At 47.8% G+C, this 20659-nt stretch overlaps 8 protein-coding genes and 1 non-coding gene across 12 annotated transcripts; 5 read left to right on the top strand and 4 right to left on the bottom strand.

Moving 5' to 3' along the window:
* Positions 1-792: 792 nt before the first annotated feature.
* On the bottom strand, positions 793-2616 carry SPPG_06545 (cytoplasmic tRNA 2-thiolation protein 1). Its single transcript, XM_016754746.1, has 8 exons — positions 2412-2616; positions 2222-2340; positions 1921-2155; positions 1745-1859; positions 1557-1681; positions 1319-1487; positions 1224-1251; positions 793-1154 (listed from the first exon to the last, which is right to left on the bottom strand). Exons 1-8 carry the CDS (start codon positions 2590-2592, stop codon positions 1071-1073), a joined length of 1056 nt encoding a protein of 351 aa, XP_016606181.1. The 5' UTR covers positions 2593-2616; the 3' UTR covers positions 793-1070.
* Positions 2617-3426: 810 nt separating this feature from the next.
* SPPG_06544 (uncharacterized protein) lies at positions 3427-4441 on the top strand. The gene is made up of 2 exons (XM_016754745.1): positions 3427-4040; positions 4107-4441. The coding sequence occupies exons 1-2, from the start codon at positions 3520-3522 to the stop codon at positions 4342-4344; spliced, it is 759 nt and encodes a 252-aa protein (XP_016606180.1). The 5' UTR covers positions 3427-3519; the 3' UTR covers positions 4345-4441.
* A 253-nt stretch (positions 4442-4694) lies between these two features.
* On the top strand, positions 4695-7155 carry SPPG_09388. 4 transcript variants are annotated; one of them, XM_016757550.1, is made up of 5 exons: positions 4695-4759; positions 4834-5080; positions 5153-5891; positions 5967-6783; positions 6850-7155. In XM_016757550.1, exon 3 carries the CDS (start codon positions 5173-5175, stop codon positions 5515-5517), a length of 345 nt encoding a protein of 114 aa, XP_016606176.1. In that variant the 5' UTR covers positions 4695-4759; positions 4834-5080; positions 5153-5172; the 3' UTR covers positions 5518-5891; positions 5967-6783; positions 6850-7155. The 4 variants fall into 4 exon arrangements, with proteins under 4 accessions (XP_016606176.1, XP_016606177.1, XP_016606178.1 ...); XM_016757549.1 differs by having other exon boundaries at positions 4711-5080; positions 5967-6161; positions 6216-6783; XM_016757548.1 differs by having other exon boundaries at positions 4711-5080.
* Positions 5694-6582, bottom strand: SPPG_06542 (uncharacterized protein; the record flags this gene model as incomplete). Its single annotated transcript, XM_016754744.1, has 1 exon — positions 5694-6582. The coding sequence occupies exon 1, from the start codon at positions 6570-6572 to the stop codon at positions 5694-5696; it is 879 nt and encodes a 292-aa protein (XP_016606179.1). The 5' UTR covers positions 6573-6582.
* A 223-nt stretch (positions 7156-7378) lies between the features above and the next one.
* SPPG_10157 lies at positions 7379-7460 on the top strand. The gene has a single exon. It is a non-coding gene; the product is annotated as a tRNA-Ser (tRNA).
* Positions 7461-8200: 740 nt separating this feature from the next.
* On the top strand, positions 8201-9339 carry SPPG_06541 (uncharacterized protein; the record flags this gene model as incomplete). The annotated part of the gene is made up of 2 exons (XM_016754743.1): positions 8201-8485; positions 8557-9339. The coding sequence occupies 2 exons, from the start codon at positions 8201-8203 to the stop codon at positions 9337-9339; spliced, it is 1068 nt and encodes a 355-aa protein (XP_016606174.1).
* A 1001-nt stretch (positions 9340-10340) lies between these two features.
* SPPG_06540 (uncharacterized protein) lies at positions 10341-13487 on the top strand. The gene is made up of 18 exons (XM_016754742.1): positions 10341-10539; positions 10603-10680; positions 10753-10859; positions 10924-11002; positions 11070-11147; positions 11204-11303; positions 11368-11467; positions 11529-11652; positions 11721-11851; positions 11907-12005; positions 12065-12206; positions 12286-12369; positions 12429-12634; positions 12698-12815; positions 12890-13000; positions 13060-13139; positions 13204-13252; positions 13318-13487. The coding sequence occupies exons 1-18, from the start codon at positions 10435-10437 to the stop codon at positions 13384-13386; spliced, it is 1860 nt and encodes a 619-aa protein (XP_016606173.1). The 5' UTR covers positions 10341-10434; the 3' UTR covers positions 13387-13487.
* On the bottom strand, positions 13445-14486 carry SPPG_06539 (uncharacterized protein). The gene is made up of 3 exons (XM_016754741.1): positions 14166-14486; positions 13876-13964; positions 13445-13806 (listed from the first exon to the last, which is right to left on the bottom strand). Exons 1-2 carry the CDS (start codon positions 14423-14425, stop codon positions 13886-13888), a joined length of 339 nt encoding a protein of 112 aa, XP_016606172.1. The 5' UTR covers positions 14426-14486; the 3' UTR covers positions 13445-13806; positions 13876-13885.
* A 598-nt stretch (positions 14487-15084) lies between these two features.
* SPPG_06538 (uncharacterized protein) lies at positions 15085-20600 on the bottom strand. The gene is made up of 4 exons (XM_016754740.1): positions 20299-20600; positions 19915-20089; positions 16422-19852; positions 15085-16344 (listed from the first exon to the last, which is right to left on the bottom strand). The coding sequence occupies exons 1-4, from the start codon at positions 20318-20320 to the stop codon at positions 15254-15256; spliced, it is 4719 nt and encodes a 1572-aa protein (XP_016606171.1). The 5' UTR covers positions 20321-20600; the 3' UTR covers positions 15085-15253.
* Positions 20601-20659: the final 59 nt, after the last annotated feature.

Raw genomic sequence — 20659 nt, 5'->3', positions numbered from 1 at the left:
TCGACAGCATGAAATTGTTAGTGGATACAGCGATTGGCTATACTGGCATATAAGACCAACAGCATGTTGTGCATCCCAGCGCACTGTCTTCTGACATTTGGCGATACAACCATCCGATCGTATCCTATTATTATCGCTCTTTCAATCTCTACATTCGTCAGTCTGACGCTTTTCACTGCGCTGACGCTACATCCGACAAAAGCGGCGGGCAAGCATTGGAGATCCGAACAGTGACCTCGCTTGTGCTTTTACGGTTTCATGACGTGTTTGCATTCGTTGTTCTTGGATTAGATAAACCAACTGAAAACAAGACCCGATATTCTTGTTTCTACCAACAAGCATCCCAAAATGTGTCGAATCTCGCTTGTTCGAGACCGTGGGAAAATGAACATAAACAAATGATCTTGACTCGCGCAAGGGGGAACGCATGCCAGGAGGTGAACACGACGACGACGATGATTGGGCGTTCATGGCGTGCTCAAAAGAATGACGTACGCGGGATACGGTATCTTCCGCGTAGAATTCCGGATTACAAAAAAAAAGCGCAGGCCCCCAAGGTTATAAAAAGGCGACGTTTCTCGCCTCCCCCTTCTCTTTACTCGTCTTCTCCACTTGTCTTCTTTGGTTGAACAGGACTGACTGTCGCGATGGTGGAGCGGCGGCCACGACTCACCGCGGTGGGGGTGCCTCTTGGCTCCGGCCGGAGGAGGGCCTGTAAAATAAAAGAGTTATTCTTTTAAAAAAAAGGAAGAAATGTAGCAACAATTATACATGGAACTGCCATGCTTTGCACTCTTCTATAGTCTTTTCAGATTGAGGGCTATGAGATTTGATACATGAGATGAACGAGGTAGTGACAGAAACAGCTCCATTATTGTATATGCGTCAGCCGAGGGATACGACGTGAACCTGACCATATCCACGCGCAAAATCGTTCCTTCCTACAGCTGTATCACTACTTCCACTCAAACCGTCTCTGCTAACTACATGCCTAGTGCGCCAGTGACCCGAGTTGGGGTCGGCGATCTATGGAATATGCTGAATAACTATACATAATCTTCACACTTTTCCTAGCTGGGTGAGCGTCCTGATGGTGTTGCTGGATCACACACTCGCGCTCTTGCCGACGCGTCCCGCTTGTCTTGTTCCCTTTTCTACGGAAGGAGCAAGAAACAGTGTCAGCAAACCATTCAAGCAGTTGCAATCCCAACCCCAGAACTTACATATTTGGTCGAATTTCCAATTGCCAATCTAAAAGATATTACAAAAAGTGTTAATGCTCACCGCATACGCATTGATCATGGCAAAGGGGACTCACTTTGGCAGCCCTTTGTTGAGACCCTCCAATAATACACATGCCTTGCATAGTTTATTACTAGACATGTAGCCACATCGTTCACAGGAACCGACAATCACTCGTCCATCGACAGGCGTATTGACTTTAACTTCAATTTTCGATTCCCAGGCCTCCCCGGAGTGAATGATATCTGTAACACGAGCATATTGGTCATACTGGTCTGGCTCTCTGATAGTAAGAGGGAAACGATTGATCATACCCATAATCGCGCTGGGCCGTATTGACTCTAAATCTTTCAAGAACGCACGTGCGTATCCTCGATATGCATTTGGCGAGTATATGCACTCTGTCGAGAAATAGTCGAGCTTTTTAAAGTATGCATACCTGTGAAGAGGCTAAAGTAAAAACTTATGCGCATGTGCAGATTTTTATCACTTGAGCTCTTACATCACAATTTCTTTCTCATAGGTGTATTTGAAAGGCTTTGACCGGGGGATGGTTTCATTGGTCGCAGTACGAATCGCAGTACATCGCTGAAGCCGGGAAAAGTCCCCTCGCAGAACTGTAAGCGATCGGGACGTTAGCAAATCTTCAGGTCTCTCAGAGGTCGTAGCGCAACGTACTATTCATTAGCACCGTCTCAGCAATATCATCCGCATTATGTCCCGTTACAATATGATCAACTTGCAGTAATGCAGCCCCCCTATCTAGCGCTTGACGTCGGAACACTCCACAGAACGTGCAGTTGTTCTTCATTCCAATTTCCTTCACGATGGCATCCATGCTCCATCCGTAAAGTTCTTCATATGAGACAATCTTGAGAGGTATCTTATACTGCTGTTCGTTTCTTTTAACAGTCTGGTGATGGGTCGAGTGTCAGGTCCTTGTAGATTAGACTATCTGCCTTTTTCCGCTCAGACCCACCTCCAAGGAGTCGTCTCTGTATCCGGTAATACCCTCGTCCACCGAAAGAAGGAACAGGTCCAAACCATATCCGTAACGCTCATTAAGCGTGGTCATGACATGAGCCAGCACCGTAGAATCTAGTCAGTCATGCATCAGTTACATCAGTTACACATGTCGCCGACCGCCCGATACAAAGCTCAAGACTAACCTTTGCCTCCTGACGCTGCAATAGCCACCTTATCACCCCGTTTGAAAAGTTCATTCTCTTGTATTGTATTGTGCACCTCTGTTTCAAAGACTGCATAGAAACAGTTTCTGCAAATCTGCTGACCAGTCTTTGGCCGTTTGAGTACCGCACGCTCCTTCTGGCAAAGTGTACACAGTCTCATTCTCGATTCTTAGATCCCTTTTTCCTCTGGGCTAGCCCAAATGGACGACCAATCTCGTAAACAATATCACGTGATACTATCATTTTGTTACCCCAGGATTATGAGGATAAGTAAATAGTTGGAGATAGTTATGGAAGAAGCTAAAGATATATATCCTCCTACTGAAGAGGAAGGGGGACAAGTTAGTTAATATTTTGGTACCAATCGATTTTCAGGTACAATGGATCGAGATAGCAAGGTCTCCTCAAGTGGGTACGTGGCAAGCAGTAGCAGCTAGGTTCTTTTCTATTACCTGCAGATGACCGTCGGCAGCAGAAGATGGGATTGGACAATTGCTTGAAAATTATGACGAACACCCAAGAATGGTTGCCAGACGGAAAGCCGGTGCCTGAATATGTGATCTATGAAACTCTGGCCAAGTTATGCATACGAAACGAATAAAATATGTAGCATAAGCTGTTGCGATTTGGTGGCCCTACATCAGATTGCCTTTTAATTGCTTCCAAAGGAGAATACCCTCATTCGCTTGCAAGATATCCCGGGTATCTTAACTCTCTGCCCAGACACTCCAACCTGTTAATCCAACCACATTTCTAAGATATAACTGCAAACCCTAACCGTGCATCTGACTGGGATGGTATGGCAAAGAAAGCCAAATGTCAATACCTGTAACATTGCAGCCAATTGAATAAATCAATGACTGTAGAATGAAGATAAACACAAAAACAGCATCTGATATGTGAGTGATTCCGTCAAGGCAATCGCACTTGGTTGGTGTCATGGCAACAAACATTACTTCAGATGGCTGTGCCTCCCAAAAATACTCCGACTGCAATTGCGCACACGCTTAACGCTGCCGTGTCTTTTGTTTTTCTTCCCGTCTTCAATTCGCACTTTGTTGTGACCTTGCGACTAGTGTTCTCCGTCATGACGCCTTCACCAGATTCTCAAACCTCCTCTTCGGGAGGTACATGTCCCGTTGACCACTCTTCTTTTGCGTCCATTGCTGGGAAGCGATCAGCACCCTCTTCGTCGACCTCCGCCTCTTCCTCAGGAGGCGGCTGCCCTGTCGACCACACCTCCTCCCACATCAACCCTCTCAATATGATGCCCAACCTCCCCCAAACCCCTTCTCAAGGCCAAACGGTCAACCTCTCCACCGAACGCACATCCTCCTCCATTCCCCGCCAAGACGTCCAAGACAAGACATGGGACTACCCTTCCCCACAACAGTTTTACAACGCGCTTAAACGAAAAGGATGGGAAACCCCGGAACATGAGATTCCTACCATGGTTGATATTCATAACTTTTTAAACGAGGCTTGCTGGGGGGAGGTCCTCAAGTGGGAAAAAATGTTTCACTGTGACTGCAAGGATGTCAAGTTGGCAAAGTTTCAGGGTAGACCGCAGGACCTGACACCTAAGGCAAGGATGTACAGCTGGTTTGGGTATGTTATCTGTACATGTCATCTGCTGTTGGTGTCTTTGTAGCCCTAATTAGCGTTTTCTTCCAGAGTGGACAAGCCCTTTGATCGCCACGATTGGACGGTTGATCGCTGCGGACAGCAAGTGCGCTACGTCATTGACTACTACTCTGCCCCCGATGAAGCGCCGGGTGTTCCTGCCTTCAATGTGGATGTAAGGCCTGCTTTGGATAGCCCATCTGCTCTGTTTGATCGGGCAAGAATGGGTGCGAGACGCGTGTGGGAGAGGTTTTTTGGTGGTGATGCGATGGAAGGAAGTCAATCATAGTACTTTGAGCGTTGAAAGTTCCTATCATTAAGTTCTCCAACCTATGCTGCAGATTGCTGGCATTTAATAGATATTCTACATAGAGCGTGTTAAAGGTTAACCATTGTCGCAAGACTTATTGCATGGTGATAGTTTAAGTTATCAATGCTTTTCTACCATGTCACCGCGTAAATTGACGGCTCAATAGTCGACCCCAAAGTTGCATCCAGTGACTTCTTGTTATACAGACTTGGTAACATAGTGCGGAGCCGGTGGGTATTGGCACTAGCACCCGCACCAGGGATTGAACCGCGCGACAACCGGCTCGGAAAACCTAATCTAACCAATCTAAGCTACGGCTGGAACACTCCTGCTGAACACTTCTGGTCTACCGTGTCCATCCAACATTGATTGCACGATCGTTAGCATATTGCAGGTGCTCAGCGTATCTCGATTCCAGTAGCGCATCGTCCAGGCTTGCTGCAAACAGTTAGGGTTGGTACAACCCAGCAATCCGTGGACTTTTTCAATCTTGCCTTCTCGTTGTCGATAAGGTCTTGAATGAGGTCGTTCTTTGAATTTTTTCTCCACAAACTCAGATGAGGAACAGCGAGGGCAAACAGATGAGGTCTTGTACTCGTCGAGAAGGAAACAATCAATGCGGTTGCGCTTAAAGAGGGTGCGCCAGCCTTTTGTCTTTGATGAGGTCTGAAATCTTGCAGTTCGACCGGCATCGCTCCAATCACCCATTACAACAGTAAGGTTTTCACTGTACTTGTTGCGCATGTTACTTATGAGGTCTGATTCGCTCTTCTGACGGTTTATGAAGGAGTGCCATTTCCATCGAGTATGAGCAGGATGCGAATAGAAGTCCTTGCGGCGGTTCCAGTCGACACAACGGACGAGGAGGTAGCGGAGGAAATCCATGAGGTTCATCGTCTTGTGAGATGGTATTCGCGATTCTATAAGGTCCATTCCCGCTTCCTTCTTCATCTGCTGCCGTTCCTTTGCAAATCGCCGGCTACCAGTCTCCTTGCAGCGTTGATTGGCGGTATAGTGAAACATCGTCGCACCATTGCTGTCTTGGCAGTAGAGAAGGTCGCGCTTGTTTGGGTCAATAATGACGACATTTTCTGCTGCTCGACAAGCAGGCAAGTTGTTCTCCACATATACTGCCTTCACCTCAGCTTCTAGAGTCTTTGCTGACTTTCTCGCTCCGCGCTTTCCATACTTGTCTGCTTCGGGGTGCTTTAGGTATACAGACACCGAGGTTCCGTCCGTCGTGATCGAGCCTTCAAACTGCATACTGCGGCGAGACTGAAAAGCTTTGGTACGTAGATTACAGACACGCAACCACAGATCATCCTTCTCTATGGCTTCTGCCTCTCTGCGTCTGCGGGGGATGCAAAGAACATGAGAATAGAGGATGACGGTGTCAATGCGTATATGGCTTTGGATGAGGGAGCGGCGAAGAGGTATGGCGCTAAACCATCGAAATCCATGATGCTCATAGAGCGGGAGAGTTTGCAGTATGCAGGCAAGAAGGACATCGCGTCGATGGCAATGAGGTAGGCAAGCGGCTTGTCTTGATCAGGAAATGGCAGGTTAAGTGTCCAGATCTCTTCTAAAATCTCGTTTTCAAGAATGCTCAAGTCATCCAGCGATTCTGGCATTGTTTCGAAAAGGAAAACTGACTTCAAGTAGCGTAGCCGAGCAAAGAAAGCTTTTCGCGCTTCACTCTTTGGAGGAAATTGCCCTTTCCGTCCCTTCACGTCAAGCCGCAGATTGATATACCGAAGGATCATCTGCATGAAATGCTCTTGGACGTTGACTTTCAGGTTCGTCATCATACTCATTGTCAGGTAATTGACTGATTGCTGCTCTTTTTGTAGATTTGGATGAACGAAGCCGACGATGTGGCAGTACCGTCGGACATAGGGCAGCAAGCATTCGCGCAATGCCCTTTTCGCATCAGTTTTTGGTTGCCAAGCCTCTCCTTTGTTGAGAAGATAGAGAATTGCTTCGATGGTCTCCTCGTTTACGGTGAAGGATGGTGCAGATAGGATGTAGAATTTGAGAGTGTGGGAAGCATGGTCAGCAAGTTGATGGATCATGGCAATGTAATCTAGAAGCCGTTGGCGGTAGATCTCGTTTGGCAGGAAAGCTTTTGCAAAGGAAGTCTTGTTGCAGGTATGTAAGCAAGTAGGTTTGTCGAGTTTTTCGAGTTTTTGCTTTTTCTTTGGTGGCATGATGATATCTGTGGAAAAAGACGAAAGCCTGGGAAAATGGGCCCGACAACTTATATAGGACTTTTTGGATCAAACCATAGTTCATGAGTCTAAATCGAGTAAAATTATGATTAAATTGGTTGGAATCTTTGTACTAGTGCCAATACCCATCGGCTCCGCACTATGTACAAGGGTTGAGAACTGGGCCAAATCTTGTTCCCATGAAGCATCGGCAAGTAACTGCGTACTTTCTTTAACACAAAACCATCAGAAAAGGTGCTGAACCTATTCTCCAAAGTTCATGGACATCATCAATGTATCCTGGATGGACGGAGCTAATGCCAATTAATAACTTCAACATAATTGGCTCCAAATCATCCGAATCATCAATGAAATCTACCATGTCTTATGCTTTCGATCAAGTGTCAACTAAATTGGAGTCTGTCTTTCAGCATGGCTTTCTCGCAACGTCTAAGGCTCGTCTCAAAAACATGAAGCCATAATTTCATAGAGCATATATCGTGCTCCAAACGAGAGGCAGATCTGCTAGCACCGAGGTGGCTCATTCTTGCTTTTACTGTCCTCCTTCTATGCGAACATTGCTTTCACATCTATGATAATAGTTGATAATGGCGACATGTGAGAAGTGCCAATATCAACAATGTATCTGCAACGCCCGAAAGTGCGATTTCATACTCCTTCATGTCAACTTACAGCCACGACAATTTTCCTTGCAACGAGCCTTACCTAGAGCCAGCCTCTGGGAAGCAGATGAGCATAGAATATCACAAGGAATATATTGCAAATACCTGTTCTGTCATTCACCTGACACGATGGCCGAGTGGTTAAGGCGATAGACTAGAAATCTATTGGGCTCTGCCCGCGCAGGTTCAAATCCTGCTCGTGTCGCTTCCCCACCTCATCTTGTGCTTTTTTTTCATTGCTTTTGTAATTGAAGACTGCTACTGTTGTGTCGGTCTCTTACCGTTACCTGACAATGAGGCAGAACACAAAGATTATTTTGAAAGTGTATATATGGTACGGATAGTGTATAATGTCATCGCGTTGTGAGTAGCCTAAATATGTCTGATCAATGTCAACTCCATAACATTGAAAGTGGACGTCTGCTTTGAACGACGTTGCAAGAAGCACCGCATTGGAACCTTTCTCATGCACGACGTCCTTTTTTGTAAGAGTTCCTGCTTCTACACGTCAAAAGGACTCAGACAAGCCCAAGGGTCCTTGGGAAATAGTCACGATATCTTTGATACGTAATGGCAGACATGGACTATTCAGTGGATTCTTATACGTGATGGTAATTTCTGTGAGCCTTGGTCACTTGGAATTGGCGTCAGTATTACAGTAGTGTAAAGGCAGCCGACCGTCAGTAACTTCGCCTTCTGAAATACGGAAGCTGGAGAAAGGCTCCTACAAAGGTGTCCAACCTTGAGTAATATAAGCTCAAAATACGAACTTAAAAGAACAGTTGAGCTCTCTCGCAGCGAATCTTTTCTGCCCTACCAACTGTCAAACTTGCCGTGAAGGCTGTAAATAAGATTTGCACATTTATAATCCGAAATGGAAGGTGAAAAAGGACGCCAAGGTGAGGGCACCTGCAGTATTGCGCAAATAGCGCATAGTTTTGAAGGATGAGTACCCTAGCATGTTCGAAGGAACAAAACGAGACGACCTCCAAATCCCAAGTTTCCAACGTGGACGAAGCAGTTGCTGAAGGAATCGCCAAACTTCCAGAACACAAACAAATGGCCAACGCTGCTCAGGCCGAATTGACCGCTCAATGTATGCAGCGACATGCGAAAGAACTTGAGGCAAGGACAGCTGCTGTTACCGGTGGGGTCATTCCCAAGGATTCGGCTGCGGCGGTTGCGCAGAGTGCAGCAGATCGCGCAAAGCATATTGCTGACGATATGCAGGTGAGATCATAGGTTCGCTGTACTCCATACCGGAGCACCTTTCATTGCAGATTCTGACGTGCCCAATACAGGCTATTGCTCTTCACACGGAATCACCAGCTCATAAGAAGAAGACCCCTGTCGCCCAAGCCATAGAGTTGAAGATCCATGCTCAGGATCAAATGTCACAAGAGATGCGCGACTCAATTCACAGCAGAGTTTTCAAAGCGGAGGAAGGAAGCGAAGCTTCGAAGCTTATGAGCGAAGCGCAAAAAATGTTGCATGAAGTATTGAGTGCGAGACAGGCGAAGAGAAAGGCTGAGGGACTCCCAGAGCGAGACGATCCCGTCATGAAAGAGATCAAAGAGGCAATTGCCAAGAAGGAGTTGGCCCGTGAGCTAATGTCCCGCGAAATGAAACAAAAGGGCCGCGTCGACAAAGATTCCCCTGCTTCCAAGCTCATGAGCGAAGCTGACCGAATGTTAAGGCACATTGCCGAGGTCCATGGTGGCAAAAATCTTGACACCGGACCCGAGAAAGCCATTATTGAGTCCCTTGCGCGGATTGCCTTGCATGAAGACAATCTTCCAGTTCCATCGGAGGGTGCTAGAGAGGCGATCGCTGATGTCAATCAAATGAAAGAAGGCGAAAAGAAAAAGATCAGAGATGCTCTTGCAAAATTAACGCATGAAGAAGTCGAGGAGCTACCAAAGAAGGAACAGGTCAAAATTGCGCTTGAAAAGAAAGCCAAAGCAGCTGAGTTGATGTCCCAAGAGATGAAGCAGAAGGGTAGGGTTGATCCAAAGCGTTATGGAGATGAAGCGGCCATTTTGCAAAGTGAGGCAGATTCCATTCTGCAGCCCAGAGAGGAATAGCGCTAGACTGTAGCAGTAGCCGAGAATTCTCGTTTGTGTCCCGTGCCCATATGATGATGCGTATTCTCTGCATCCCTGTACAGGTGAAATACATAGTGTATTAGGTGACAGAAACTGGCACTAGCTACTACACCAGGGAATAAACCGGCGACAACTGGTTCGGAAAAGCTAACTAACTACTACTAGGCAATTATACACGCAATACGTAACGGTTGTTCTAACCGGATAACTGCCCACCACCACACGCAGTCCCTACTAGGCCTTGATCCAGAACTCTTGATGGCATTGAAGCCAGAGTCTTCACAATATTGGGGAGACTCGTAAGCTGGAGGATCTTCAGTGACAAGGCTTGGAGACTAGAGAAAAAAACTGCATGTCAGAAGATGACCCGATGACAAGAAATGCAAGAAATGCCATCGATACATACCAACCAAGCTCAACTAATGTGGCAGCGTAATAGTAGGTTCTGTTATCGGATCCGATTGGTTGCCACTGGTTCTGATCACGGTTGCTGTTGGGTGGTCGAGGTCCTCGACACCACCACATCGGCATTCTCATGGTTGACCGAGTCGCAATGAGTTGCAATGTGGGTCGCAATGAGCATTTGTGCAGATGCTTTGAGAGTCGAGGATGGGTAAAGAGGAAAGAGGGAAAAGGCCCCCCTTTTATAGACCTTTGGCATGCACCACATCGCAATTTTAAAAAAAAACATTACATGCATGCCACACCAAGAGCGATAGAGGGGGGTTCTGATTATGCGATATGATTAACCGGATTAATCCGGATAATAATGGGTCCTAGTGCCATTTTCAATCGCCTCCACACTATGTAGTGATCTCAAACTCCAAATGTGCATCTTTCCCCCCATCACCAAACGAACGTTCTTGCTATAGATGGTAGTTCAAGCAGTATGTTCGAAGTCTTATGGAGACGTACTGATGCTCACTAATGGGAGAGCTCCTGGTGTTGCATGAGTATTGATCGCAGGATGAGCCCTCACCTCGATATTATGTAATCAACGAACGCGTCGCTGCGTTATGTGTGCGCAGCAGCTTCACGCTGCACCAGCCAGGGTTCGGTTTAACAACAAGAAATATGGCGGAAACGCAAGAAGCAGTACTTGAAAAGCTCAAAGTTGCTTTATCACTTGTGGAGACTCTCAAGAAAGAAAATGAGGCATATAAAGACAATTTTGAACACGTAAGGTCACAGAAAGAGCCAACTATGTTTCGGGAACCAAATTGAACAACGTCGCCATTACAGCTTAAAAACGGCCATGAGCGCCTTCAAGAGCGATATGAGACCCTCAGTCGAGAATATGATCTCTCGGTTAAGGAGAAGGTTGTGCTATCACATTCTGAGCACCCATTCACGAGAATTTGCGGTTAACTAACTAACAAAATTGGAGAGTAGACAGCTTTAGAGGCTCAAATAAGCGAATCAACATCACTCTTTAAATCACAACTTAACGCTAAATCCCGGGAGCTAGAAGAATTCCGTTCCAAAGCTCCACAACCAAAGTTAGTTGATGTGCCCGCTACAGTCATGCAAAAAGGGGTCCTGATCCACATATGTGATATGCAGAGATTTGGAAATCCTCCGCCTTAAAGTTGTACAGGAAATGGAGGAGCAAAATGAGAAGCGCTCAAAGGGCTTAAAACAGGTAATTGCACACGCCTGACCTACTGGATAAGTACGTAAAAGGTGGAAAACTAACGCTGATGAGGTAGGAAACAGAGAAGTACCGCTCCATGTACTATGCCTTGCGGCGGGATCATGAAGTCGCCAAAACTGATATCGAACGTGAGGTATATGATGCTCCATCAGAATGAACTTAGCGAAACGTGCTAATATCTACTTTTAGCGTGCACAACTAGAGTCCAAGTTAAAAGACATGGAACAATCGTATCAAGACGAGATGGCGGCGCTTGAAGCTCGTATGCTGGAACTGCGACAATGTCTCGGTAAGGGACAGGATGCCAGGAATGCTAAACCGCGGATAGTAATATAAACGGACTGCATAAAAAGATTCTTCAATGGACACCAAGCGACTCCGCGAGCTCCAAAGGGAGAACGCTGAACTACAGCTCAAAGTGCAGTCCCTTCTCCCCGAGAATGAGGAACTGAGGTATGTCGAGCTTGTATTCGGTATTACCAGACATGTACCTCATCGAAATCTTCGACAATAGAGCAGAGAAAGAGAAACTTCGGGTCGATTATGAGCAGCAAGCCCGCATCCACCAGAGAAAGCTCATAGACGAGGTTGCACATTCGAAAACATTGCATGCTGAAAAAGATGCATTGGCCACACAGGTTTGTAATTGCAATTGGGCAAATGGTATGATAATGTTTGCAGCTTACGCCAACGGGCATTTGACCAGATAGCGTCTATGGAAAACGAAGCCACGCAAACCCTCCGTACGCTTGATCAAGTCACAGAGCAGAATGCTGTTCTCACAAAGGACCTGAATAAAGTCCGAAGTAAGCTTGAAGAGAATCTGCATACTGTCAAGTACGTGTATTACCCTATTATGGATCTTCCGTACAGACCTAATTGATAATGGCAGGATTGAAACGAGTGACTTGAAGCTGTCGATGCTCAAAGAGCGTAATCAATTTGAGAACACGATCAACGATCTAAAAGAAAAGGTGGTCGAGCTTGAAAGGTGCGCACTACCAAACCAATCATCAGCGCCTCGCATTGCCTAATCTTCGCTCCCACCAGTCACCTCAAAACAGCAAACGAAACTATACAGTCGCTTCGTGATCGTGTATCCAACGGTGAGAAAGACCTTCTTGAGAAATTGAGGTTGGCGAGGGAGGAGGAATGGGCAAAGCGGTCACAGCTCGAATCTCAAAAATGCGATGTAAGCACAGGGCGGGCTGCAACAGTTGATAGTCAAATATCCACTCAAACCTAATGTCAAATTTTCAACATTATTATAGCTGGAAAAACAGTTGGCGGATGTTAAACAAAAAAATACCGAAGCGGAAGCTTTGAGTGATTCCGCTGAAAAGGATCTGCATCAGGTAGGCATTCATACCCCGCTTCAAGCTTATTCTTCACGGAACTCATGTTTACGATTAAGGAACTTTCAAACCTCAAGCAAACCATTCGCACCTTTCAAACCCAAAATGATTCATTGGCACAAGCCCGAATGGAGAACACAGCCCAGATTGAGCGTCTGCAAGCTGAAATCGACCATTTCAAAAAAGCCATACAGGAAGCTGAAGCGCAAACAGCTGAACTCAATAAAGATGTAGCACTGCGAAGGAAGGGGGAAGAGGTTTTGAGGTACCAGTGAATGACATTGCATCACATTGGCATGTTCATGATTACTTATTGTTGCATGCTTAGAGAGAAGCTCGCGTCAACAGAAGCGGCACTCCAGTCACTTCAAGGTCAATTGGCGCAAATATCTGAACAGATGGAGAAGGAGCGCGAGGCCTACTTCCATAATGCAGAACGCTATCGTGTATGTTAGCCACTTTGAGTGAGAAACTAGCCCACACGATCCTCGACACTGATGCGTAGATCATTTTTTTCAAGTCTACTTGGAGCAAAGAAAAAACCAACCTCACCCAGAAGCTTGAGGCGCTTATCAAGGAAAAGGAGAAATTAGCGGATAAGTCAAGAGAGCTGGAGGACTTGCTGGACAAGGTAAAACGCTATGACTTTCAGAGCCTGCGACTCTCTCTCAGCTGAATCACGGCCTGTAGTCCCAGACCCTCTTCAAGAATAAATTACAAGTTTTGAAAACAAGAGTTAAGACATATAAGGAAGAAGCTCACAAGCTCCGGTGAGTCAAAAGACCCGCAGATCTTCAGTGTTGCCAGAGATGTTAATAACAGATGAATACACAGAAGCTCACTGGAAAGCGAGACACGACGAGCAGACGCAATGTCACGAGAGGTGAACACTGACTGTTATAGCGTTAAGCGACAGTGCAAGCTTATACCTTACTTGCTTCCTAAAAGATGCATCAGAGGCAAGCGGACTTCCTCGGGTTACTACGAACGGAAGGGGTGTTGGAGACACCAGCATAGACCTCAGATGGCCCACTGATTTGGCAAATCGTCCTGAAAATAGAGTTGCAGCTGGCACTGCGAGTCTAAGATGTAAACATTGGCCACAGGTGCACGCTTCCATCGCATCCATCAATACTCTGCGCTCGGTGTCAAGCTCATAGGACGATTGAGCTAATGGCCACCAAACGACATATATCGTGATTCTTCAGGTCCTTCAGGTTCCTCAACTCAGCATTCGCAAAGTTCATCGAAAGAAATCATCGTTCCACTAGCCACTCGTTCATTCATCCAACCACATAAGCATGTGGGCAAGAATACTTATGAGGCCGCAAGCACATGTTTAAAACCCCGGCTCCCGTATATTTTCTGCTCTATTCTGCATGAAACTACATCGATGGTCATTTGGTATGTCATTTGAGGCTAATGCAACTAAAACCTCTAAGCGCACAAAATTACGGTTATGACACAATGGTCGACATTACGCGACACAAAAGAAGGCATGCATACCTCTTCTCAATTACACCGAGTGGTATTCAAGGCTCTTGAGGTACTCCTCCCTTTCCCTAACCGCCTTCTTTTCCGACTCAGGAGCATACCTGCGGAATGAAGAGTGTCAGGCCACGCCACAGTTGCAAAGTAATTCGATATCCCCTCTAGTAGCCAACATCGCAACCAACGCTCATTTTCCCATAATACTAGCCAAATCGATCACGATAGAGATTCTCTGATCTTCACACAGCACCACATGTCCCTCCCGCTCTTTCCCCGCACAGTGTACATGTCATTGGTCAACTTACGGAACCCAGAGGTAGTAGTACAAGAAACCAACCCACGCAGCAATGGGGTACAAAAGTCGGTAACGGTATCGCACGTAGGCCTTCTCGTAAATTTCGCCAAGGGTAGTCTCTCCGGTAAGGCGAACATCAGGCACGTATTTCTTAAAGTTGTCCGCAGCGAAGACGGAGGTGCTTGCCATGCGACGCTGGGGAGCGACAAGCGCACGGGAGGCAACAGCAGGCCGTGCAGCTAGTGGACGAAGGACAGCTTTGAAGAGCATCGTTGCAAGGTGTCGGTATTTTAAATCGCTGATGCTAATAAGTCTGTTGCGTCCACGCGATGCCCAACTCAGTTTTCCTTAGCGCCGCATCCTGGCAACCCGGTTGTATCCGTAATTAATCTATCCCTTTTCGGAGTTGATTACCACATCAGATCGAGCTGTCGTCGCCCTGCCACTTGCAATCGTCTAGTTCAAGGTCGGGATAACGTTGGCTTCGACCAGACAGAGGAACAGAAGCTGTTAGCCTGGCAAGGAGGGCATCGTACACTATGAAGAAGGGCCAACATTACAACTACATTGTCGTGGCTCTAGGGAGCGGCTACAAAACGAGGACCGCTGGAGCAAGATAGATGCGCGCTTTCGAGAGTGGTCGACTGTTGTAGTTGCCCTTGTGGTTCAGACATCAGGAAATGAACGTACTTTGATAGCCCAGATAGCGATATTCACTCTAGCATCGTCTATTTAGATGCTACAGGTTTGTCCAAGGTGCAGTCCGTCATGTCGAAGGGTCTCCATCACACGACAGGGTTAATGCCGGGTTCGGTGACCACACAGGACTCAAATCCTGGGAGTGCGTTGCAATGTGCCATGCATGAGACGCGCGCAGCGATTTTCGCTTGCATTTCCAACAGCGTCTCTCAAGCACTCAGGCCACCAGCTAACAAGCAAAACGCATTTATTTTCTACCACAAAAGATGACAATGAACGCAAAAAATAAAAGTATAATATACAGAAACCCAACTGTCCCATAAGAGTCCACTCAATCTCAAAAGAATTGACCTTCAAGCATTTTGCTCGCACCTCACTCAAATGAAATTTGGAGCCCGCCTAACTTTGAAATCCAGGATGGGACACCTGCGTGCTTCCTTGTGGTGATCCTTGTTGTCTAGCCATATCAGCAATCCTTTGTTGAATGCCCCTCAAAGTAGTCTCATCCATCGTTGCTCCTCCAACGGGAACACCAGCCATTCGTTGCATAGGAGTTGGCGTGGTGCTAGAGCCGGCGCCTGATAAACTGCCCACAAAGGGTACAGTTGGAGTATACCCTCCCGGCGCTGTACCCGAAGGAGGATTTATGTTCATCATCGTCGGTGGACCATTGGTAGGCATTGAAAAAGGTGTCGGATTCCCAGGCTGCTGAGGCAAAACTGCGCCTTGAGGATAGGTAAATCCACCCATCATTGGGGGGGCGCCAAAGCCAATGAAGTTTGGAGCTCCGCCCATTGCCCTTAGACGTTCAGGGAATGCTAGGGGAGGGTTAGCTGGAACAACACCGGGACGCCCACCTGTTGTCATTCCAAGGTCACTTGGTTGCAAAGCTTGCCTAGCGGCTGTGGATGACAATGGTGCAGAAAGGGTGGTATCTGCTTGAAATCCGGTCTGCGTTCCTTGCTGTGGCGGGATGGTGGGGCCGAATACTGGTGCCGCAGGCGGTACCATACCTTGTACCTGCGGTCGAGGTTGAGGGAAAGAGATGGCTGCTTGATTCAAGAAGTGAGCGGTAAATTGCGTCAAGGCTTGTTGATATGTTTGCAGGGCTTGATGATGCGACGCAAGAATTTGAGCTCTGATTTCCGGAGGTAAGCTAGCGGATGCCCCTGTAGCAAACATTCCTCCGTCAGCAAGGGGAAAACCTAATCCAGGAGCACCAAAACCACCCATCAAATTGGCCCCTGTGAATCCTGGGCCCATGGCCGAATTCTGGATGAATGGATTCTGAGTCGAAAATTGTTGGCCCACCGATGGTTGTCCGTTAGCGAAGCGCACAACGGCGAACGGATTGATTTCCGTGGTCATAGAACGCTCACGACCTGTTCTTGCTGAACTTGGCGTTTCCACTTCATATGGTATTTCGGGACTGGCGATAGCACTTTCAGTTTTCACCCTTGCACCACACACAGCAGGCGTTGAGGATAATGCTGTCAGGATCAATAAGCAGAATTAAGCAGATCGCGGAATGAGCACAACGACAGAGCCATGTGAGCGCATCTCTTACCATTCTGCCCGGAGCTAACCGAAAGTACAGCAGTTGATCCAATAACGCTTGCCGGCTGGCTAGTTCGTTTCAAAACTTCAACCTGCTGAACTGGCACAGGACTATTGGTCTTGCTGCTGACTGGTGTAGAGAACTCTTCGATTTCTCCTTCTTCCAGTTCTAGTTGCTTCGCCTTCGAGATAATTGGAGAGGCCGTAAGTTGGTTCGGAGACAGGTCATGAACAACGCTCACTACGGCAGTTGTCACGGGGACATGCGATACCAGGGGCAGTTTTGATGAGGATCCTGACCCGGGTATCGGAGCCCTACTAGTGGAGACCGGTGTCGTCTCTTTTGTTTGTGAGAATGATGAAGTGGAGGGCTGAGCTGGCAATTGCACAGGGCTGGATGTGAGAGACTCTGGCGCGCTCTCTGAGACCTTGCGTCCTTGTACGTCCTTGATCTGCTTTCCTCTCATTAACTTTTGTCGCAGCTCCTCCGCCCGTTTCTCAGCTTGTTGATGTAATTGACTCTGCGCATCGACCGCTTTCCCAGTGTGTTCTGAGACTACCCCACGAACAAATGTATCTGCTAAAAGGGCGTCTCGAGCGAGTCTTTGTTTTTCGGCCAAGCTCCGCTCTGCCGCGCGTCGGATTTCCTCATCCTGTTGCCGTTGAGTATGTTCTATCTCTTTACGTTTACTTTCTTCCTCGTCGAGACGCTTCCGCAGCTGCTCTTCGCGTCGTTTGCGCTCTTGCTCTTGTAATTGCTTGCGAAGAAGTTCCTCCCGTTGCTTTCGCTCCTCTTGTTCACGCTGTAAGCGCGCTTGTTCCTCGCGACGTCTCCTTTCCTCTTCTTCACGTTTCTTGCGCTCTTGCTCTTCACGCTGTAACCGAGCTTGCTGCTCACGAAGTCTCTTTTCTTCCTCTTCCCGTTTCTTCCGCTCTTGCTCTTCACGCTGCATGCGCGCTTGTTCCTCACGGAGTCTCTTTTCCTCTTCTTCCCGTTTCTTGCGCTCTTGCTCTTGCAACTGTTTGCGAAGGAGTTCCTCCCTTTGCTTTCGCTCCTCTTGTTCACGCTGTAATCGAGCTTGCTCCTCACGACGTCTCTTTTCCTCTTCCTCACGTTTCTTGCGCTCTTGCTCTTCACGCTGTAACCGAGCTTGCTCCTCACGAAGTCTCTTTTCTTCTTCTTCCCGTTTCTTATGCTCTTGCTCTTCACGACGTCTCTCTTCCTCTTCCCGTTTCTTCCGCTCTTGCTCTTCACGCTGCATGCGCGCTTGTTCCTCACGGAGTCTCTTTTCCTCTTCTTCCCGTTTCTTGCGCTCTTGCTCTTGCAACTGTTTGCGAAGGAGTTCCTCCCTTTGCTTTCGCTCCTCTTGTTCACGCTGTAATCGAGCTTGTTCCTCACGACGTCTCTTTTCCTCTTCCTCACGTTTCTTGCGCTCTTGCTCTTCACGCTGTAACCGAGCTTGCTCCTCACGGAGTCTTTTTTCTTCTTCTTCCCGTTTCTTGTGCTCTTGCTCTTCACGACGTCTCTCTTCCTCTTCCCGTTTCTTCCGCTCTTGCTCTTCACGCTGCAGTCTTGCTCGTTCTGCACGATGCTTCCGTTCCTCTTCATGTCGTCGTTTCCTCTCCGCTTCCTCACGTTTCAGCAGCTCTTCCACGCGGCGCTGTGCTTCCCGCCGTCGCTGCTCCTCTTCGTGAGCCATTTTCTCGGCCTCGTCGCGTCGTTTCTGAGCGGCCTCGCGGGCCATCATCTCCAATTCCTCACGCTGCTTGATGAGGAGTCGTTTCTGAGCGGCTTCGCGCAGTCGTCGGGCTTCTTCCTCGGTCAGAGAAACCCTTCTTTCCGAGGAATTCGCTGCCAATGGTGTCTCGACGATCGGAGGTGCTTGCTTCCCTTTTTTTGCTTTTTTCATTGCATCCACTTGAGATGTCACCTCTTCCACAATACTCGATCTCTTCGTTAGCGCCATTCGCTCGTTGTACACGGACTGTGCCTTTTGCTGATACTCTTGAATGATTTGCCCGTAGTCGGAATCAAGCGAAAGAGGTCTTTGCTTGCTTGATTCGCTTGCGCGCTGGCGCTTTGCCCATTCATCCCTCTCCATTGCTTTTCTAACTTCTGCCTCACGCTGCTCACGAGGGGATAGAGTCGCTCCCTTCGCGGTAGATGCGACTTCAACTGCATCATGCTCAGATGGCATGCGTATGTTAGATACCGACATTTTCACGGCGATAGATGTCTTCTCGCTTTGCGTCCTGTCTGTGACGAGTTCCTTGGTATCGTAACTGGGGACTTCGATCATTTGGGTATTTTGCGGGGCATCATTTCCTTGACGCGTTGATGTGACATTAATCTTGACAGGACCAGCCGTCGTGAACCCTACTTCATCATCGTCCTCGGTCATGCGCAAAGTCCATGGTTTACTTGCCAAAGGCTTTGCCTTTGGAGTAATCTGAGTCTGAATCTGTCTTGCCTCGGCCTGGCGTTCTCCAACAATGTTTGGCAATTCCTTTGGCGTTTCCATCGCACTCTCGCCTGCAAGTGACTTGCTAGCTTGACCAGCTGTATTTGATTTTGTTGGCTCCGTCAGACTATCCTGCAACTTGCGCTTCTTTTTTGGTAGTTTATCAACCTGCGTTTGCTGCACGGTATCGTCAACGCCAGGAAGGAGTGTTGGTTGTTCTCCATTAGGAAGAACACTGTCTGTAGACTCTACCCGTTTCCGCTTTCTCAACAGAGCTTTCTTCAAGCGCTTTGCCTCCGCTCTGGCAATCGTAGCTAACTTCTCATACTTCGTCACATCTTCTTGTTTAGCTTGGAGCTGCCGTATCAACGCTGCTTCATCCATGCTATCGTAGCTGGGAATACCCTTAGTTTGAGATCCCAGTGAAACTTCCGTAGCTGTTGACATGCCTATCAGAATTTCACTTGATTGACCGACTTTCCCTGTTTGAGGAATAGTAGACGACGGGGAGTCAACCTCAGCCGCGTGTACTGTCTTCCGCTGTTCCTGATCTGATCCATTCACTCTGTCGTCCACGGTCGTACAAGTGACCTGCCTTGGGGGTTGGGCTACCTGTTGAACTGCCATAGGCCGGACAGGAAGCGGCTTCGGGAGTTGCGGCGGAGGTGGATGAGCACGAGGAGACTTTGTTATTCGAACATTTGGTGCGTTGACAGGATTGGTAACTGCTGGTGATGGATGACGATCCACGACAATAGCAGACGGTTGAGCGGCTTCTGCAGCGCCAACAATGACTTGGGCAGTCACTAAAGGCGCCGCTGAAGTGATCGGTAGTGGCACTGATGGCTTGGCTGACACAGACATAACATTACTGGCGGCAAACCGCTGTGCAACCGCTGCAACTTTCGTAGACATGCCATTCTGCAATTGCTGCCCTTCATGCTCCTGTGATGCAAAGGGCCTCTTTAATTTCGCTCGTCTGTATGATAGTGAAGTGGTCAGTACAGGATCAGTTCCAATCGACCCTATATTGAAACATACCGGGCTTGTATTAGAGTTGCCCATATCTGTGCATCGGGTTGCCCTTGAGTGCGCAATATATCGATAATCACGGCTGCATCCTTTTTATGCTGATCCACCACTTCCTGAGCAATGAGCTGCTCGAGCAGTTTTCCGTAAGTGGTATCGCTGGATATCACTTCATTTCCCGGGCCACCTAGAGGATGTGAACGAAAAAAAAAGTTCAACGACAAAACGCCCGAGAGTTATCCACGCCAATAGCCAAGGGTGTGTTCCAACGTCATTGAACATATCCATGCTGTAGCGACAGAACGCACGACACTTGGGCGTAAGCGACGGGACGTGCTGGTTACAGGCATGAATAGCCCAGTTTCCAGTTTGGATGTGAAGGTTGTGTCTGCGCACCTGGTATGGCCGGAGCTGTCATGATTGCACCCCAAGGTACTAGCTGCAAAGCAGGCAGCTATAGCGTCCGTCACTCGACAATAACAGCGGTAAGTAAACGTAAAACACTACAAGAGGCTAAGGATCTCCTGCCGCACGGGCTCGTGGCACGATTCCTTCTCTAGAATGCTGCTGCAGAATCCAACTAGTTAGCGGTTTGGGAGCTCCCTTCGATTAAGGCTACCCCAAAATTCAAAAACGACAAGTCTGACGGAAAGTCTGGAAAGACAATTACGATGAAGGAGAGGTATTAGTCGTCAAAGATGGAGCAGTCGAACGAAGCCAGCCAGGGCACCCATCACAAACAAATTGACGGACGTAT

This window comes from Spizellomyces punctatus (genome assembly GCF_000182565.1).
Source record: "Spizellomyces punctatus DAOM BR117 chromosome Unknown supercont1.12, whole genome shotgun sequence".
Taxonomy (NCBI): domain Eukaryota; kingdom Fungi; phylum Chytridiomycota; class Chytridiomycetes; order Spizellomycetales; family Spizellomycetaceae; genus Spizellomyces; species Spizellomyces punctatus.
Note: the sequence above shows the minus strand (reverse complement) of the source record. Positions and strands in the feature narration are given on the sequence as shown.

Coding starts and splice junctions, on each gene's coding strand:
- SPPG_06545 (XM_016754746.1), bottom strand. CDS start 2,592: ATGAGACTGTGTACACTTTGCCAGAAGGAGCGTGCGGTACTCAAACGG. Junction 2,341..2,411: donor TGCAGCGTCAGGAGGCAAAG/GTTAGTCTTGAG, acceptor ATGACTGACTAG/ATTCTACGGTGCTGGCTCAT. Junction 1,488..1,556: donor ACGGCCCAGCGCGATTATGG/GTATGATCAATC, acceptor CTCGTGTTACAG/ATATCATTCACTCCGGGGAG.
- SPPG_06544 (XM_016754745.1), top strand. CDS start 3,520: ATGACGCCTTCACCAGATTCTCAAACCTCCTCTTCGGGAGGTACATGT. Junction 4,041..4,106: donor AGGATGTACAGCTGGTTTGG/GTATGTTATCTG, acceptor GTTTTCTTCCAG/AGTGGACAAGCCCTTTGATC.
- SPPG_09388 (XM_016757550.1), top strand. CDS start 5,173: ATGAGCAGGATGCGAATAGAAGTCCTTGCGGCGGTTCCAGTCGACACA.
- SPPG_06540 (XM_016754742.1), top strand. CDS start 10,435: ATGGCGGAAACGCAAGAAGCAGTACTTGAAAAGCTCAAAGTTGCTTTA. Junction 11,653..11,720: donor AAGATGCATTGGCCACACAG/GTTTGTAATTGC, acceptor GCATTTGACCAG/ATAGCGTCTATGGAAAACGA. Junction 13,001..13,059: donor TGGAGGACTTGCTGGACAAG/GTAAAACGCTAT, acceptor CACGGCCTGTAG/TCCCAGACCCTCTTCAAGAA.
- SPPG_06539 (XM_016754741.1), bottom strand. CDS start 14,425: ATGCTCTTCAAAGCTGTCCTTCGTCCACTAGCTGCACGGCCTGCTGTT. Junction 13,965..14,165: donor TACTACTACCTCTGGGTTCC/GTAAGTTGACCA, acceptor TTCATTCCGCAG/GTATGCTCCTGAGTCGGAAA.
- SPPG_06538 (XM_016754740.1), bottom strand. CDS start 20,320: ATGACAGCTCCGGCCATACCAG. Junction 20,090..20,298: donor GACAGCTCCGGCCATACCAG/GTGCGCAGACAC, acceptor CACATCCTCTAG/GTGGCCCGGGAAATGAAGTG. Junction 19,853..19,914: donor GCAACTCTAATACAAGCCCG/GTATGTTTCAAT, acceptor ACTATCATACAG/ACGAGCGAAATTAAAGAGGC.